Source organism: Thamnophis elegans, unplaced genomic scaffold, assembly GCF_009769535.1.
Source record: "Thamnophis elegans isolate rThaEle1 unplaced genomic scaffold, rThaEle1.pri scaffold_172_arrow_ctg1, whole genome shotgun sequence".
Classification (NCBI taxonomy): domain Eukaryota; kingdom Metazoa; phylum Chordata; class Lepidosauria; order Squamata; family Colubridae; genus Thamnophis; species Thamnophis elegans.
Window position 1 is genome coordinate 21054 of NW_022473642.1, and position 16447 is coordinate 37500.

Here is a 16447-nt window from a genome sequence, read left to right on the forward strand (position 1 = left end):
TTCTCTTCTCCTCCCCTCCCCTCTTCTCCTTATTCTCTATTTTATTCTGCATTCCTCTTCTCTGTTAATCTGTTCTCTTGTTTTCTTTTCCCTTCTCCTCCCTCCGTTCTTCTCCTTATTCTGTATTTTATTCTGCATTCCTCTTCTCTTTTAATCTGTTCTCTTCTCTTCTTTTCTATTCTCCTCCCTCCATTCTTCTCCTTATTCTGTATTTATTCTGCATTCTTTTTCTCTGTTAATCTGTTCTCTTCTCTTCTTTTCACTTCTCTTCCCTCCATTCTTCTCCTTATTCTGTATTTTATTCTGCATTCCTCTTCTCTTTTAATCTGTTCTCTTCTCTCATTTTCTTTTCTCGTCTCTTCTCCTCCCTCCGTTCTTCTCCTTCTTCTGTATTTATTCTGCATTCCTTTTCTCTGTTAATCTGTTCTCTTCTCTTCTTTTCTATTCTCCTCCCTCCATTCTTCTCCTTATTCTGTATTTTATTCTGCATTCTTTTTCTCTGTTAATCTCTTCTCTTCTCTTGTTTTCTTTTCTCTTCTCCTCCCTCCGTTCTTCTCCTTCTTCTGTATTTATTCTGCATTCCTTTTCTCTGTTAATCTGTTCTCTTCTCTTCTTTTCACTTCTCCTCCCTCCATTCTTCTCCTTATTCTGTATTTTATTCTGCATTCCTCTTCTCTTTTAATCTGTCTTCTTCTCTCATTTTCTTTTCTCGTCTCTTCTCCTCCCTCTGTTCTTCTCCTTCTTCTGTATTTATTCTGCATTCCTTTTCTCTGTTAATCTGTTCACTTCTCTTCTTTTCTATTCTCTTCTCCTCCCTCCATTCTTCTCCTTATTCTGTATTTTATTCTGCATTCCTTTTCTCTGTTAATCTGTTCTCTTCTCTTCTTTTCTATTCTCCTCCCTCCATTCTTCTCCTTATTCTGTATTTTATTCTGCATTCTTTTTCTCTGTTAATCTCTTCTCTTCTCTTGTTTTCTTTTCTCTTCTCCTCCCTCCGTTCTTCTCCTTCTTCTGTATTTATTCTGCTATCCTTTCTCTGTTAATCAGTTCACTTCTCTTCTTTCTATTCCTTCTCCTCCCTCCGTTCTTCTCCTTATTCTGTAGTTTATCCTGCATTCCGTCTTCGCTATTAATCTCTTCTCTAAGTCTTCCCTTCCCCTCCCCTCCTTTAGTCTGTATTTTGTTCCGCATTCTTATTCTCTTCTCTTATTTATCTTCTATAATCTATACTCTATTTTGGATTCTGAACGTTCGGTAGAAGGAATATCATTTTTTTTTTAAAAAAAAATTTCCCAAACCCTCTTTGTCTTGAACTTCACGCCTGGCTCCTTAGCAATTTGCTGTCTTGTTCTTCCAGATTGTCTTGGGATCTTGACCCTGATGTAAAGAACACAATGACTGACGTCCAGATTGACAGTTCCTGCTTGCCCCCCGTCCAGGAAGGTACGTGATGAGAGGAATGAAATATTCAGAATCTTCCTCCCAATTTTTTCCCCCTTTAAATTATACATAGACCTTGCAACTGTTCATTTGTAAAAGCAAAGTTTTTATACCTGGCCAGGGGGGGAAAAAATCCAAGATACAAATCCAGATTAGGGGAAACCTGGCTCAAAAACCATATTACAATTACAAGAGCAGAGTTGGAAGGGACCTTGGAGGTCTTCTAGTCCAACCCCCTGCCTAGGCAGGAAACCTTATACCGTTCCAGACAAATGGCTATCCAACATCATCTTAAAGACTTCCAGTGTTGGGGCATTCACAACTTCTGGAGGCAACTTCTGTTCCACTGATTAATTGTTCTCACTGTCAGGAAGTTTCTCCTCAGCTCTAAGTTGCTGTGAGATGGGCTTTGGAGTCCTAGCGGACGATCATTTAAACCTGAGCCGCCCGTGTGCGGCAGCAGACAAAAAAGCTAATACGATCCTCGGTTGCATAAACAGAGGCATAGAATGAAAACCAGGTGAAGGGTTAGCACCGCTTTGTAAAGCCTTAGTAAGGCCACACCTGGAATATGACTTCAAGAGCCGAGGTGGCGCAGTGGTTAGGGTGCAGTACTGCAGGCCACTTCAGCTGACTGTTAGCTACAGTTCGGCGGTTCAAATCCCACCGGCTCAGGGTTGACTCAGCCTTCCATCCTTCCGAGGTGGGTGAAATGAGGACGCAGACTGTGGGGGCGATATGCTGACTCTGTAAACCGCTTAGAGAGGGCTGAAAGCCCCATGAAGCGGTATATAAGTCTAACTGCTATTGCTATTGCTATTGCTATTGCTATACAGTTTTGGTCCCCTTGTTACAAAAAAAAAAAGATGTTGAGATTTTGGAAAAAGTGCAAGAATGATGAAGTCGCATTATTTTTGTTGGCAGAAGAAGCCTCAGATTTACTACAGGGAGATGTTGAGTTTATTTAGTGACGCTTCGAAGTTGAAACGGCCCTGAGGAAGGTGCCTTAGGACCCTTTTTTCCACACTTACGACCGCGGGGCAACTTGACTCGTATTTACGACAGTTGAAGGGTCCCGTAACCCCCCTTTTCGCAACCTTCTTACAAGCAATTTACATTCATCGCTGAATGTGGTGATTCGCTTAACAACAGTGGCAAGGAAGGCTGTAAAATGAGCCGAGGTGGCGCAGTGGTTAAATGCAGCACTGCAGGCTACTTCAGCTGACTGCAGTTCTGCAGTTCGGCTGTTCAAATCTCACCGGCTCAGGGTTGACTCAGCCTTCCATCCTTCCGAGGTGGGTAAAATGAGGACCCGGATTGTTGTTGGGGGCGATATGCTGACTCTGTAAACCGCTTAGAGAGGACTGAAAGCCCTATGAAGCGGAATATAAGTCTAACTGCTATTGCTATTGCTAAAATGAGAGAATAAACCGAATAAACGTTTCAACTCGGACGGAAATGCTGGGCTCGATTGTGCGTCGTAATTTGAGGACTTAACGGCATCGCTTACTCGTTGCCTATGACCGTGATGGCAAACTTATTGCACGGGTGCCAGAGGTGGCCCGCTGAGCCCTCGCTGTGGGCATGAGTGCTGTTGCCAGCTGCTCTTCCAGTTTCCAGCTGGTCTTCGTTGGTGCCAGAGCACCAGAAAACAGCCTGAAAATGGCCCCCCCAAATGGCCAAAATTGGCCAAAAAACGGGGGCATTTGGGGGCATTGTTCAGGCTGTTTTCAGGCTGGTTTTGGGTCATTTTCAGGCCATTTTTGGCTCATAACAGCCTGAAAAATGGCCCAAAAACCAGCCAAAAATGTTTTTGGGGGCTGTTTTCCAAGCCATTTTCCGGGGCATTTGGGGGGTATTTTTCAGGCTGTTTTTGAACCGTTTCCCAAGCTGTTTTCAGGTCATTTCATTTTCAAGCCATTTTGGGGCATTTTCATGCCCTTTTTCAGCCCAAAACAGCCTGAAAAATGGCCCAAAACCCAGCCAAAAATGGCCCAAATCTGGCTGTTTTGGGGGCTGTTTTCTGGAGCATTTGGGGGGGCATTTTTCAGGCTGTTTTTCGACCATTTTCAAAGCTGTTTTCAGGCCGTTTCTAGGTCATTTTCAGGCTGTGTTTGGGCCAAAACAGCCTGGAAAAACGCCTGGAAACGGCGTGAAAAAGGGCATAAAACAGCCAAAAACGCCCCAAAAACAGACAAAACTGTGCCAGACGGCTGGTCTTCAGGTTTTTGGCATGCACGCCCATGCCCACACATGCACAAGCGTTCCAATTTGGGCATTTGGTGCCGGAAACATTCGCCATCACTGGCCTATGGCATTCAGAGACCGACGGTCTCTTCCGGCTAGAAATCCCATTAAAAATGGGAATAAATTGCTATTTCAAGCTATTTAGCTCTTATCAGCTAGCCATACCCTTACTGGGATTTGAACCTGGGCTATATTACATATTAGGCAGACGTCTTAATGTGGCCTAATGGCTAAGACGTCTGCCTAATATGTAATATAGCCCAGGTTCGAATCCCAGAAAGGGTAAGGCTAGCTGATGAGAGCTAAATAGCTTGAAATAGATCTATACTAGTCTCCCTTTATTTATTTATCGGCACAAATACAACACACACACACACACACACACACACGTAATTATAAACATGTTTCACCCGTTCCAACCAAGCTCTCAAATTTTAAGTTCCTGTTGGGAAATCCTGAACATGTCTGGATTTGCCTTTCCAAGCTCAGCGCTTTGATGCGTCTCCTTCAGGCGCATTCTTTGGAGTGGGGAGGCTGTAAAATCCCAATTTTTTTCCTGTTTTTCCTCCTGCAGTTTGCCGAGATTTCGCTGTCCTGGAAGACGGTGCGTTGGCCTATTGTCTACAAGAACAAGAGAGTAAGGATGGGAAAATTTTTTGTGGGGGGGGGCGCGAGTGGCAACTCACTGTGGCCAACTTGCCACGGGGCAACTATCTTCGGGGCAAGAATTGCCCGAATGAAGAAGGAATCGTGGAATAGAATCATTAAAAGAAAGGATAGAATCGAACGACAAGGTTGGGAGGAACTTTAGAGGTCTTCTAGTCCAACCCCCTGCTCAGGCAGGAGACCCTAGACCCTTTCAGACCCAATGGTGGTCCAATCTCTTCTTTAGAAACTTCCAGTGTTGGAGCATTCCCAACTTCTAGATTCCACTGATTATGATAGGACTGAAAGGGACCTTAGAGGTCTTCTAGTCCAACCCCCTGCTCAGGCAGGAAACCCTACACCCTTTCAGACCGAATGGTGGTCCAATCTCTTATTTAGAAACTTCCAATGTTGGCGCATTCCCAACTTCTGGGAGGATACTGAAGAAAAGAGAACAACAGAAATGAAACCAACGTTTGAATGACGTTAAGTAATAAAATTGAATGGGGGAACGAGTCGCCCTGTGCCAACTTGGCAAGTTTGCCCCCTTTCTGTTGTGAGTGTGTGTGTGTGTGTCTCTTTCCAGCATTTAGCATCCCCTCCAAGATGCCCCCCCTCCCCGTGCGCCGTCTCGACAACATGAAGGAGCATGGAGGGTCTGTTTTGTGTGTTTGGCAGAGTCCCCCTTTCCAATTAGCGAGATGGAGTCTTATCGCTTTGGGGAATTCGGCGTGCAGACAGCTTTACAAGGGTCCGGGCCTTGCCAGATGAGATGGCATTTTAAGGGCCCGCTCTCAAGGTTGCCCCATCTCTCTCTCTCTCTCTCTCTCTCTCTCTCTTGGCAGCGGGTGGCAAGGACTGTCCTTTTGCGCTCGTGAATCATTCTGTGACGTCAAAGGCCCTTTGGATGACAGTCTCTTTGTCCCCCTCCCCTCCCCCTCCCCCCCTCCACCGACTGTCTGGCTGGGGATTAATGGCTTGAGAGTTCAGGGCAAGGAAAGGACTTTTCTAAGCTTCAACGTGTCTCGGCTGAGCCAGGAACGGAGGGGGAAAGAGTGGGTACTTGCTCTTTCCCTGGGGCACGAATGGCTGCCCTACAGATAGGCAGGGGGCTTTTCTGACCCCCCCTCTCGCCACCCCTTTCTAGCCAGCAGAGAGAAGTGGCCCTCTTTGGTGTCCGAAACGGCCTACGGCCTCCTCAGAATTCGAACCCGCCGCACATCCAAGTAGTGACGGCTGTGGCCTTCAATCAAGGCACGCAACTCTCACCCTGCAAGCAGTGATTCCCCTCCCAATGACCCTCACTCACTTGATGTGACCTCCCCATCACAAGACCCCGTAGAAGACCCTCACTTGACACACCCACCCCTGACCCCTGCCAAGGGTCTCACTGAGCCATCCCAAGGCCCCTCTGAAGTTCCTCACCTGATGTGACCCTCACCTGAACCATCGCAGGAGCCATCCCCAAACCCTCACCTGAAATTACTCTCCCCTAACATGGCCAACTCATCACAATACCCATCTCCAGACCCTCACCTGGCATGTCCCACATCTGACCCATCCTAAGACCCCCTCCCCTGGTGTGACCCACGCCTGACGCATCACGGCCCATCACAAGATCCTCACCTAATCCCACACAAAACCCTCACCTAAACCTTCACAAGACCCTCACCTAATGTGAGGCACACCTGACCCATCACAACCCATCACAAGACCCTCACCTAATGCCTCACAAAATCCTCACATAATCCCTCACAAGACCCTCACCTAATGCCTCACAAAATCCTCACCTAAACCTTCACAAGATCCTTACCTAATCCCTCACAAAATCCTCACCTAATCCCTCACAAGACCCTCGCCTAAACCTTCACAAGATCCTTACCTAATCCCTCACAAAATCTCACCTAATCCCTCACAAAACCCTCACCTAATGCCTCACAAAATCTCACCTAATCCCTCACAAAACCCTCACCTAATACCTCACAAAATCCTCACCTAATCCCTCACAAGACCCTTGCCTAAACCTTCACAAGATCCTTACCTAATCCCTCACAAAATCCTCACCTAATGCCTCACAAAATCTCACCTAATCCCTCACAAAACCCTCACCTAATGCCTCACAAAATCTCACCTAATCCCTCACAAAACCCTCACCTAATCCCTCACAAAATCCTCACCTAATCCCTCACAAGACCCTTGCCTAAACCTTCACAAGATCCTTACCTAATCCCTCACAAAATCCTCACCTAATGCCTCACAAAATCTCACCTAATCCCTCACAAAACCCTCACCTAATGCCTCACAAAATCTCACCTAATCCCTCACAAAACCCTCACCTAATGCCTCACAAAATCCTCACCTAAACCTTCACAAGATCCTCACCTAATCCCTCACAAAATCCTCACCTAATCCCTCACAAGACCCTCGCCTAATGCCTCACAAAACCCTCACCTAATCCCTCACAAAACCCTCACCTAATGCCTCACAAAATCCTCACCTAATCCCTCACAAAACCCTCACCTAATGCCTCACAAAATCCTCACCTAATCCCTCACAAGACCCTCACCTAATCCCTCACAAAACCCTCACCTAATCCATATGGGTGGGGATATTTACCATCCACCTGTGGCTTTACTCCCAAATCGACCCTTGTTCCTTCCTGTTCCCTTCATCTGGCCACTCTGCGTACATCGGGAACAGGCCCCAGCTGTTCTTCTGCCCCACTGATCTCCAAGTGCGAAGGCAGCTGAAAACTGTGGGACGGCCTTGGCCCCCTCTCTACCTCCGACACAGAGTCTTCATCCGAGCCTTCCCCAGACTCCAGGACTGGCCCATCTTTCTCCCTAACCTCCTCATTGTCCGATTCTGCCACCAGCTCCTCTGGCCACTGGCAGGCCACAACATAGAACCAGCAGGAATGTCCTCTCCAGAAAAGCCACCCCAAAGACCAAGGAAGGCGACGTCTTTTTTTCCCACTGCTCTTCCTGAGTCTTCCTTCTTTTCCGTCTCTCTCTCTCTCTCTCTCTCTCAGTCGAACTGCACTACGCTTCCAACATTCAGAAGAACCAGCTGGTCCAGAATGACCTCCGAATGGCCAAGAGGCTTCAAAACCTGGAGGTGGAAGCTCAGAAGCTTCAGGATAGCAGGCCACCACCGAAAGAAAGGTAGGCTTCATCTTATCCCTTTCTCTTGGGTTCAGGACAAAGGTGGTATTCAGCCAGTTTGGACCAGTTCACCCGAACCGGTAGTGGAAATTGCGGGTGGGATGGATGGATGGATAGCTATTTGCATGAATTGGTCTAGGTTCTCCTGCTTGAGCAGGGAGTTGGACTAGAAGACCTCCAAGGTCCCTTACAGCTTTATTCTGATGGATGGATGGATGGATGGATGGATGGATGGAAATTGCCTAGGGTCTCCTGCTTGAGCAGGGAGTTGGACTAGAAGACCTCCAAGGTCTCTTACAGCTTTATTCTGATGGATGGATGGATGGATGGATGGATGGATGGATGGATGGATGGAAGTTAACTAGGGTCTCCTGCTTGAGCAGGGAGTTGGACTAGAAGACCTCCAAGGTCCCTTACAGCTTTATTCTGATGGATGGATGGATGGATGGATGGATGGATGGAAATTGCCTAGGGTCTCCTGCTTGAGCAAGGGGTTGGACTAGAAGACCTCCAAGGTCCCTTACAGCTTTATTCTGATGGATGGATGGATGGATGGATGGATGGATGGATGGATGGATGGAAATTGCCTAGGGTCTCCTGCTTGAGCAGGGGGTTGGACTAGAAGACCTCCAAGGTCCCTTACAGCTTTATTCTGATGGATGGATGGATGGATGGATGGATGGATGGATGGATGGAAATTGCCTAGGGTCTCCTGCTTGAGCAGGGGGTTGGACTAGAAGACCTCCAAGGTCCCTTACAGCTTTATTCTGATGGATGGATGGATGGATGGATGGATGGATGGAAATTGCCTAGGGTCTCCTGCTTGAGCAGGGGGTTGGACTAGAAGACCTCCAGGGTCCCTTCCAGCTTTATTCTGTTGGATGGATGGATGGATGGATGGATGGATGGATGGATGGATGGATGGACAGACGGATGGATGGATGGAAGTTGACTAGGGTCTCCTGCTTGAGCAGGGGGTTGGACTACAAGACCTCCAGGGTCCCTTCTGTGATTCTGTCTGATATTCAAGAAAGCCAGAATTGCTTCTTCTAACTCCCTCTTCCTCGGTCAACCTGTAGCCCAGAGGGAGATCCTAAAAACGCCCAGGAAGACCTTCAGATGAAAGCAGGAAAGGATGATCGGAAGAAGGCAAAAGATAAGGTAGGAAATGATCTTTCTAGGACAAATTGCTGTGGCTTTGGCTCTCTTTGCAAACACCAGCTTGTGCCGAAGTTGCAAGGATGGAAGCTTTTGTGTTTCTGGAGGTAGCCAGTAAGATTTTTCTGGGGTAAGGTCCTTGACTTACACCCACAATGGAGCCTGAAATGTCTGTCACTAAGCAAAAACGCTTGTTAACAAGTATCGCTGCTTCTCTGTAACAAATCCCTTAAATATTGGAACACTGGTGTCATGCCACCCGTACTGGTTTTCCTTGATAATTCAGACAGGTGAGTGTCCAACCTCTTCTTAAAAACCTCCAGTGATGGAGCAGTCACCACTTCTGGTGGCAAGCTGTTCCACTGGTTGATTATCCTCCGTGTTGCAAAGTTTCTCCTTCATTGCAGGTTGCTTCTCTCCTTGGTTAGTTTCCACCCATTGCTTTTTACTGGGAAGGTCAGATCCTACAATCGTCTATGCTATGACTAACCAAATCTTAGAATAATAGAAACACAGAACATAGAATTGTAAAGTTGGAAGGGACCTTGGAGGTCTTCTAGTCCAACCCCCTGCTCAAGCAGGAGACCCGATATCACCCTGGAGCCCTTCCTTCCTTCCTTCCTTCCTTCCTTCCTTCCATCCTTCCTTCCATCCATCCATCCATCCATCCATCCATCTATCTTGTATCATATTTATTTATCTCAGAATCAGAATTACATGGTTGGAAGGGACCTTGGAGGTCTTCTAGTCCAACCCCCTGCTCAAGCAGAAGACCCTATGTCATTCTGGAGTTCTTCCGTCTGTCCATCCATCTGTCCATCTGTCCTTCCTTCCTTCCTTCCTTCCTTCCATCCATCCATCCATCCATCCATCCATCCATCCATCCATCCATCCATTATCCTGTATCATATTTATTTATCTCAGAATCAGAATTACATGGTTGGAAGGGACCTTGGAGGTCTTCTAGTCCAACCCCCTGCTCAAGCAGGAGACCCGATATCACCCTGGAACCCTTCCTTCCTTCCTTCCTTCCATCCATCCATCCATCCATCCATCCATCCATCCATCCATCCATCCATCCATCCATCCATCTATCTTGAATCATATTTATTTATCAGAATCAGAATTACATGGTTGGAAGGGACCTTGGAGGTCTTCTAGTCCAACCCCCTGCTCAAGCAGAAGACCCTATGTCATTCTGGAGTTCTTCCGTCTGTCCATTCATCTGTCCGTCCGTCCGTCCGTCCATCCTTCCTTCCTTCCTTCCATCCATCCATCCATCCATCCATCCATCCATCCATCCAGTATCTTATTTATCTACCTCAGTATCGTAGAATCACAGGGCTGGAAGGGGCCTTGGAGGTCTTCTAGTCCAGCCCCCTGCTCGAGACGGAGACCTTATACCATTTCAGACAAATCTGTCTGCCCAAATCTCTACTTCAAACCCTTCCAGTCTTGGAGCATCTCACAACTCCCGGTGGCAAGCTGTTCCACTGTTCCCTGGTTCTCACCGTCGGGAAATTCCCCCCCACTTCCTTGTAGCTTGCGAGAGTCGGCCGCTGCCCTTTCTTTCTCCCTGCGGGGGATTTTTGGGGTCCGATCCAAATACTTCGCCTTGCCGATCAGGCGTATTGAACCCCGTTCCGAGACATTGAAGAGCGAAACGCAAGAGTAACATGATTTCACTTTTGCGGTTTTTTTTCCCCTTCGCCCAAGATTTGGTCAGTCGTGACAAGGGTGGGAAACCCGTTTGGCAAATGCATGCAGTTGGGGAAGGCTTCTGGCGCGAGCTTTTGCACAAAAGATACACCAGTGAACAATCGGTGGCATTCATCCCTCTCTCCCGTGGGCCTCTCTCTGCCCGCAGTGGGATAACTCACCATGGCCAACTCAGCACGGGAGAACCGGCTACGGGACCATTTAACAATCCTATTTTACATCTAAATAATTCTACTTCGTCCTTTCAAATAAACACCCAGAAAGGCATAGGATCCTCAGTTGTATCAACAATCAAAACCACGTGAAGGGTTTAATAACCGCTCTGTAAGGTGGCTCTGTGGCTAAGACGCTGAGCGTGTCGGTCAGAAAGGTTGGGAGTTCGGCCGGTTCGAATCCCTAGCCTTACCGCGTTAACGGAGGGAGCTCCCGTGACTTGTCCCAGCTTCTGCCAACCTAGCCGTTCGAAAGCACGTCGAAAGTAGGAAAATAGGGAGGGAGGGAGGGAGAGAAAAAGAAGAAGGGGAGGGAGGAAGAGAAAGAAAGAGGAGGAGAGAAGGTAGGAAGGAGAAGAGAAAGGGTAGGAGTAGGGAAGAGGTAAGGGAAGGAAGAAGGGGACGGAGACGAGGAAGGAAGGAAGGAGAGAAGGTAGGAAGGAGAAGAAAAAGGGTAGGAGTAGGGAAGAGGTAAGGGAAGGAAGAAGGGGACGGAGATGAAGAAGGAAGGAAGGAGAGAAGGAAGGGAGGGAGAAAAGAAAAGAAAGAGAAAACGAGGTGGTGTCATAGCAGGTGCGAAGGATGGTAAACAAAGCATTTTAAACTATACCTTATAACCTTCCAAATGGAATAATAATAATTATAAGAATGGCAAAGAAAAAGAATAATTATGTGAATGTATATCTATAATCCGTATGTAAGAGAATAAATGACAGTCAAAATATAAAGCATAATATAGGTAAATAATATTTGGTCATAAGTAGCTAACTTTAAATAAATAAAGAAATGTACATAAAAATGGATAACGAATAAGGAGATTATGAATGAAAGATAGAAATGTATAGAAGGGAAAACACTAACTGCAAAGAAACCAATTCGAAACTGCTGTATGATATACGATGGAACTTATTGTTCCTATGTTGTTTTTAAGTTATGTGTTTGTCTTTGTTGATGTGTTTATGTGTTTAAAATAATAAAATATATATTTTTTAAAAAGTAGGAAAATAGGGACTACCTTTGGTGGGAAGGGAACAGCGTTCCGTGCACCTTCGGGAGTTGAGTCATGCCGGCCACATGACCACGGAGACGTCTTCGGACAGCGCTGGCTCTTCGGCTTTGAAAGGGAGATGAGCAGCGCCCCCTAGAGTCGGGAACAACAAGCACATACGTGCGAGGGGAACCTTTATCGTTTACCTTTGAGTTTCTCAGATGTTCAGTTGCCTCTTGAAAAAGCACTTTGGGGACAACTGGGAATCTCCATAAACCCTGAGAAAGTAGGATTGTTAGAAGGAAGCATTATACAGAGTTTTTATTTTAATTCGATACCAAATTTGGTTTCTGCGGGCTCACTTCTTGGAACAGGAAATGCAGCTGGTGAATCAAGGACATTTGGGGGGTAGCCCCTTCTTAAGTCACCCCTGCCTGATCCCATCATGGTTTGATGTTGGTCTCTCTTTTGTGGTTTGTTTGTTGAGGGCAGACGCTCAAAGGAGCCTGGGGTTTCGCCCAGGGAGTTCCAAGCAAGCAAGGCTCTAGTTCTCATGAAGGAGATTTTTTTTCTTTTGTTTCTCCCACCCAGGAGAGAGTCAAGCGGTTCCATAACCTGGAAAAGGACGAGAGCGGTCAGCCGAAGCAAAGGCCCTCGCGTGGGACAAGAGGTAAGGGACGAGCTACGTGCTTAGGAATGGAGCGCCCACAACCTCTGGTGGCAAGCTGTTCCACTGGTGAATTGTCTTCATTGTCGGGAAAGTTTCTTCCAGCTTGCTTCTCTCCTTGATTAGTTTCCATCGATTGTTTCTCCTCTTGCCTTCTGGTGCTTTGGAAAATAAGATGACCACACACACACCCCGGTCCTCTTTGAGGCAGCCCCTCCAATATTGGAACATTGCTATCATACCCCCCCTTAGTCCTTCATTTATTTATTTTTTTGGAATTTGTTTTTATTTTTAAACATTAAAAAACCAACATTAAAAAAATTCTCATCCATTACATCCAGCATGTCGTTTTGGTTACAAGTGTTTTGGCATCCATATTAGTTGGCCATGGGGAGTTGGCAGTGGTGGGTTTCAAAAATTTTTCAAACCTACTCTGTGGGTGTGGCCTCCTTTGTGGGAGTGGCTTGCCGGCCATGTGACCTGGTGGGAGTGGCTTGCCGGCCATGTGTTCTCTCTCTCTCTCTCTCTCTCTCTCTCTCTCTCTCTCTCCTTTCTTTCATCTCTCTCTCACTTTTTCTATTTATTTATTTATTTATTTATTTATTTCTTCCTTTCTTTCTTTCTTTCTTTCTCTCTCTCTCTCTCTCTTTCCTTCCTTTTGTGTCTCTGTCCCTGTTTTCTTTTTTTCTTTCATCTCTCTCTCACTCTTTTTCTTTCTTTTTTCTTTTTTTCTTTATTTATTTCTTCCTTCCTTCCTTTCTTTCTTTCTTTCTCTCTTTCCTTCCTTTTGTGTCTGTCTCTTTTTTCTTTTTTTTTCTTTCATCTCTCTTTCACTCTTTTTCTTTCTTTTTTCTTTTTTTATTTATTTCTTCCTTCCTTCCTTCCTTCCTTTCTTTCTTTCTCTCTCTCTTTCCTTCCTTTTGTGTCTGTCTCTTTTTTCTTTTTTTTCTTTCATCTCTCTCTCACTCTTTTTCTTTCTTTTTTTCTTTTTTTCTTTATTTATTTCTTCCTTTCTTTCTCTTTCTCTCTTTCTCTGTGTCAGTCAGTCAGTCTGTCTGTCTGTCTGTCTCTCTCTCTCTCTCTGTGTGTATTTTTGTGTGTGTCTCTGTGTGTGTGGAAGTGGTGGGTTTCAAAAATTTTTGGAACCTCTTCTGTAGGTGTGGCCTGCTTTCCGGGTCCACTGGTGGAACCTCTTCTAACCGGTTCGGTAGATTTGACGAACCGGTTCTACCGAACTGGTGCGAATTGGTAGGAACCCACCTCTGGGAGTTGGCCATGGTTGGCATAGATGACCTCTGAGGTCCCTCCCACCTCTGTTCGGATTTTCCCCATCCCTCTTTTTCCTTTGTGTCTCCAGATGGCATCCCTGAAGCCCTGCACTGGGAGATGGCCAGGCTGGAGCTCCAGATCCAACAGCAGTTCCAGGAAGACGAGGAGCTGGCCCGGAAGCTGCAGGAGGAGGAAGAGGAGGAACAAACACGGATGGTACTCTACCCGATCAGGGAGCCAAGGCCAGGGAAAGCAGGGCATTGCCGTGCTGCCTCTTAGAAATGCCAACGGAAACCATCGTCTTAAAACTAAGATCGTCCCCTTGCCAACGAGAGCAGAAAAAGGAGGGAGGGAGAGAAAGGGGTGGGATCTTGGGGTGACCCTCTTCTGCTTCTTGGCAGGCCACCATGTTCATTGGCAGAATGGGACAACTCGCCCCGGTGAACTCGCCACAGGCAATTGGCCATGGGGAGTTGGTCATGGTTGGCCATGGGGAGTTGGCCATGGTTGGCCATAGCGAGTTGGCCATGGTTGGCTATATGGAGTTGGTCATGGTTGGCCATGGGGAGTTGGTCATGGTTGGCCATGGGGAGTTGGTCATGGTTGGCCATGGGGAGTTGGTCATGGTTGGCCATGGGGAGTTGGTCATGGTTGGCCATGGGGAGTTGATCATGGTTGGCCATAGCAAGTTGGCCATGGTTGGCCATAGGGAGTTGGCCATGGTTGGCCATGGGGAGTTGGTCATGGTTGGCCATGGAGAGTTGGATATGGTTGGCCATGGGGAGTTGGTCATGGTTGGCCATGGAGAGTTGGATATGGTTGGTCATGGGGAGTTGGTCATGGTTGGCCATGGGGAGTTGGTCATGGTTGGCCATGGGGAGTTGGCCATGGTTGGCCATGGGGAGTTGGCCATGGTTGGCCATGGGGAGTTGGCCATGGTTGGCCATGGGGAGTTGGTCATAGTTGGCTATGGGGAGTTGGCCATAGTTGGCCATGGGGAATTGGCCATGGTCGGCCATGGGGAATTGGCCATGGTTGGCCATGGGGAGTTGGCCATGAGGAGTTGTCATCGACCCATTCATTTGTGCTGTACCAAGATTAATCTGCTGTGGAGGGGGATATCTCTCTGGACCCCTGACCCAACACTTCCTTCCTTCCGCAGAGAGCCAGGAGGAACCGGGAGCAAGATGACGATTACCGGGCGGCTCAGGTAGCCCAGGATGAGGTGAGTGGCCGGCAACACGGTACGAAGCCTCTGTCTGAACTCTTCCCGCCACGCCTGTCATCTTTCTTGAATTTCCCCTCTCCTACAGCTTTGATGTTTGGGCTACATCCAATTGGAATCCCCTCCTTGTAACCTCAATGTAGAGGTCATCCTTGACTTACGGACATCCGTTTAGCAACCGTTTGAAGTTACAGTGGTGGGGGGGGGAGGGAAGAAACCAAAAAATCCTCATTGGATTTAATGGTGGTCCCCATATTCCCTGCCCTCATCAAGTCGTTGTGAGTCACCTGGTAGCCATCTGTGACTTTCCCGGTCAGCTTTTGACAATGGGGAAATAAAAATAAATAATAATAATAATTTTGCCTCTCGGGCCCAGGGGACTTTTTCCAGGAAGGTTATTGTGGCCCGCCAGCAGCCAACAAATCTGGCAGCAGAGTCGGACAGTGGGGAGGTTGGGGAGGAAGATGGGCCAGTCCTGGAGTCTGGGGGAGGCTCGGAGGAGGGCTCTGTGTCAGAGGCAGAGAGGGGGCCAGGGCCGTCCGACAGTTATCAGCTGCCTTCGGAGTCAGGCATCAGTGAGGCAGAAGAACAGCTGGAGCCTGTTCCCAGTTTGCGCATGCACAGAGTTGCCAGGGGAAGGGAAGAGCTAAAGAACAGGGGTCGTCTTGGGAGTAAGGCCACAGGTGGATGGTGAATGGCCCCTCCCAGAGGGAATAAAAGAGGAGCAACAGGGGAGTGGAGTTTGCAGGAGGCCGTTAGTTCGCTTCATTGGTTCGTGACTCTCCGAGACTCCTGGCCGAGTTTTGCAGATCTTGGCCTGGCAGCTCTCCAAGCCAGATGAGGTCTGTGACCGTAAATCCTCCCTTGAAAGACTTTGCTGGATGTGAAGGAGCAGAATTCACTGCCAATTAATAAAAGGGTTTTTTTTGTCGGGACGAGGAGTTGGCTTCCGGCTCTCGAGAACAGAGGTATCCGATAAATCCTTTCTGCCTTCCTCCCCCACTAGGAAATTGCACGCTACCTGCAGGACAAGGAGCTCCAGACCCAGTGGGGGTCCCCACGCCAGGAAAGGCAGCAGGCCGAGCCCCCTGGGCTGCCCGAAAGACAGAGCCACTGCAACACAGAGGTAAGAAGCCACATAAGCCACATCCCCATGTCCTGTGGGGCGTGTTCTCCATCTATTGTCAATAGATAACAGGACAGAAGAACAGAATTGGAAGGGACCTTGGAGGTCTTCTAGTCCACCCCCCCCTGCTCACGCAGTAAACCCTAAAGCATTGCCTGTCAAGTCATTTCTTAAAAACCTCCAGTGATGGAGCTACCCACAACTTCTAGTAGCAAGCTGTTCCACTGGTTAATTGTCCTTAATTAACCAGTTTCTCCTTAATTCCCAGGTTGCTTCTCTCCTTGATTAGTTTCCATCCATTGTTTCTTGTCCTGCCTGTCCTGGTGCTTTGGAGAATAAGTGGACCCCTTCCTCTTCTCTGGGGTAGCCCCTCAAATATTGGAAGGCTGCTGTCATGTCCCCCCCCCCAGTCCTTCTTTTCTCTCGACTGGCTAAATCTTCCTTTGGTTACTACTGGTTTCCAAATAACGCAAGGCTGGTGTGTGAATTGTGTGAAGGGAGTTCGCTGGTGGAGACGTCCTTGGTGGTGCCTTCACGCCCAATCTAGAATCTTCCTTTAGTATGAAACGAAACAACCAATTTCCCTC

At 47.5% G+C, this 16447-nt stretch overlaps 1 protein-coding gene across 1 annotated transcript in view; it reads left to right on the forward strand.

Moving 5' to 3' along the window:
- The first annotated feature begins 1394 nt into the window (after positions 1-1394).
- The window catches only part of LOC116523328 (coiled-coil domain-containing protein 50-like), a 21389-nt gene continuing 6336 nt past the window's right edge, over positions 1395-16447 (forward strand). Inside the window, exons 1-8 of the mRNA XM_032238434.1 lie at positions 1395-1443; positions 4262-4324; positions 7364-7496; positions 8576-8657; positions 12165-12243; positions 13598-13725; positions 14672-14734; positions 15741-15860. Coding sequence (XP_032094325.1) covers positions 1395-1443; positions 4262-4324; positions 7364-7496; positions 8576-8657; positions 12165-12243; positions 13598-13725; positions 14672-14734; positions 15741-15860 — 717 coding nt within the window. The remainder of the gene's footprint in view (positions 1444-4261; positions 4325-7363; positions 7497-8575; positions 8658-12164; positions 12244-13597; positions 13726-14671; positions 14735-15740; positions 15861-16447) is intronic.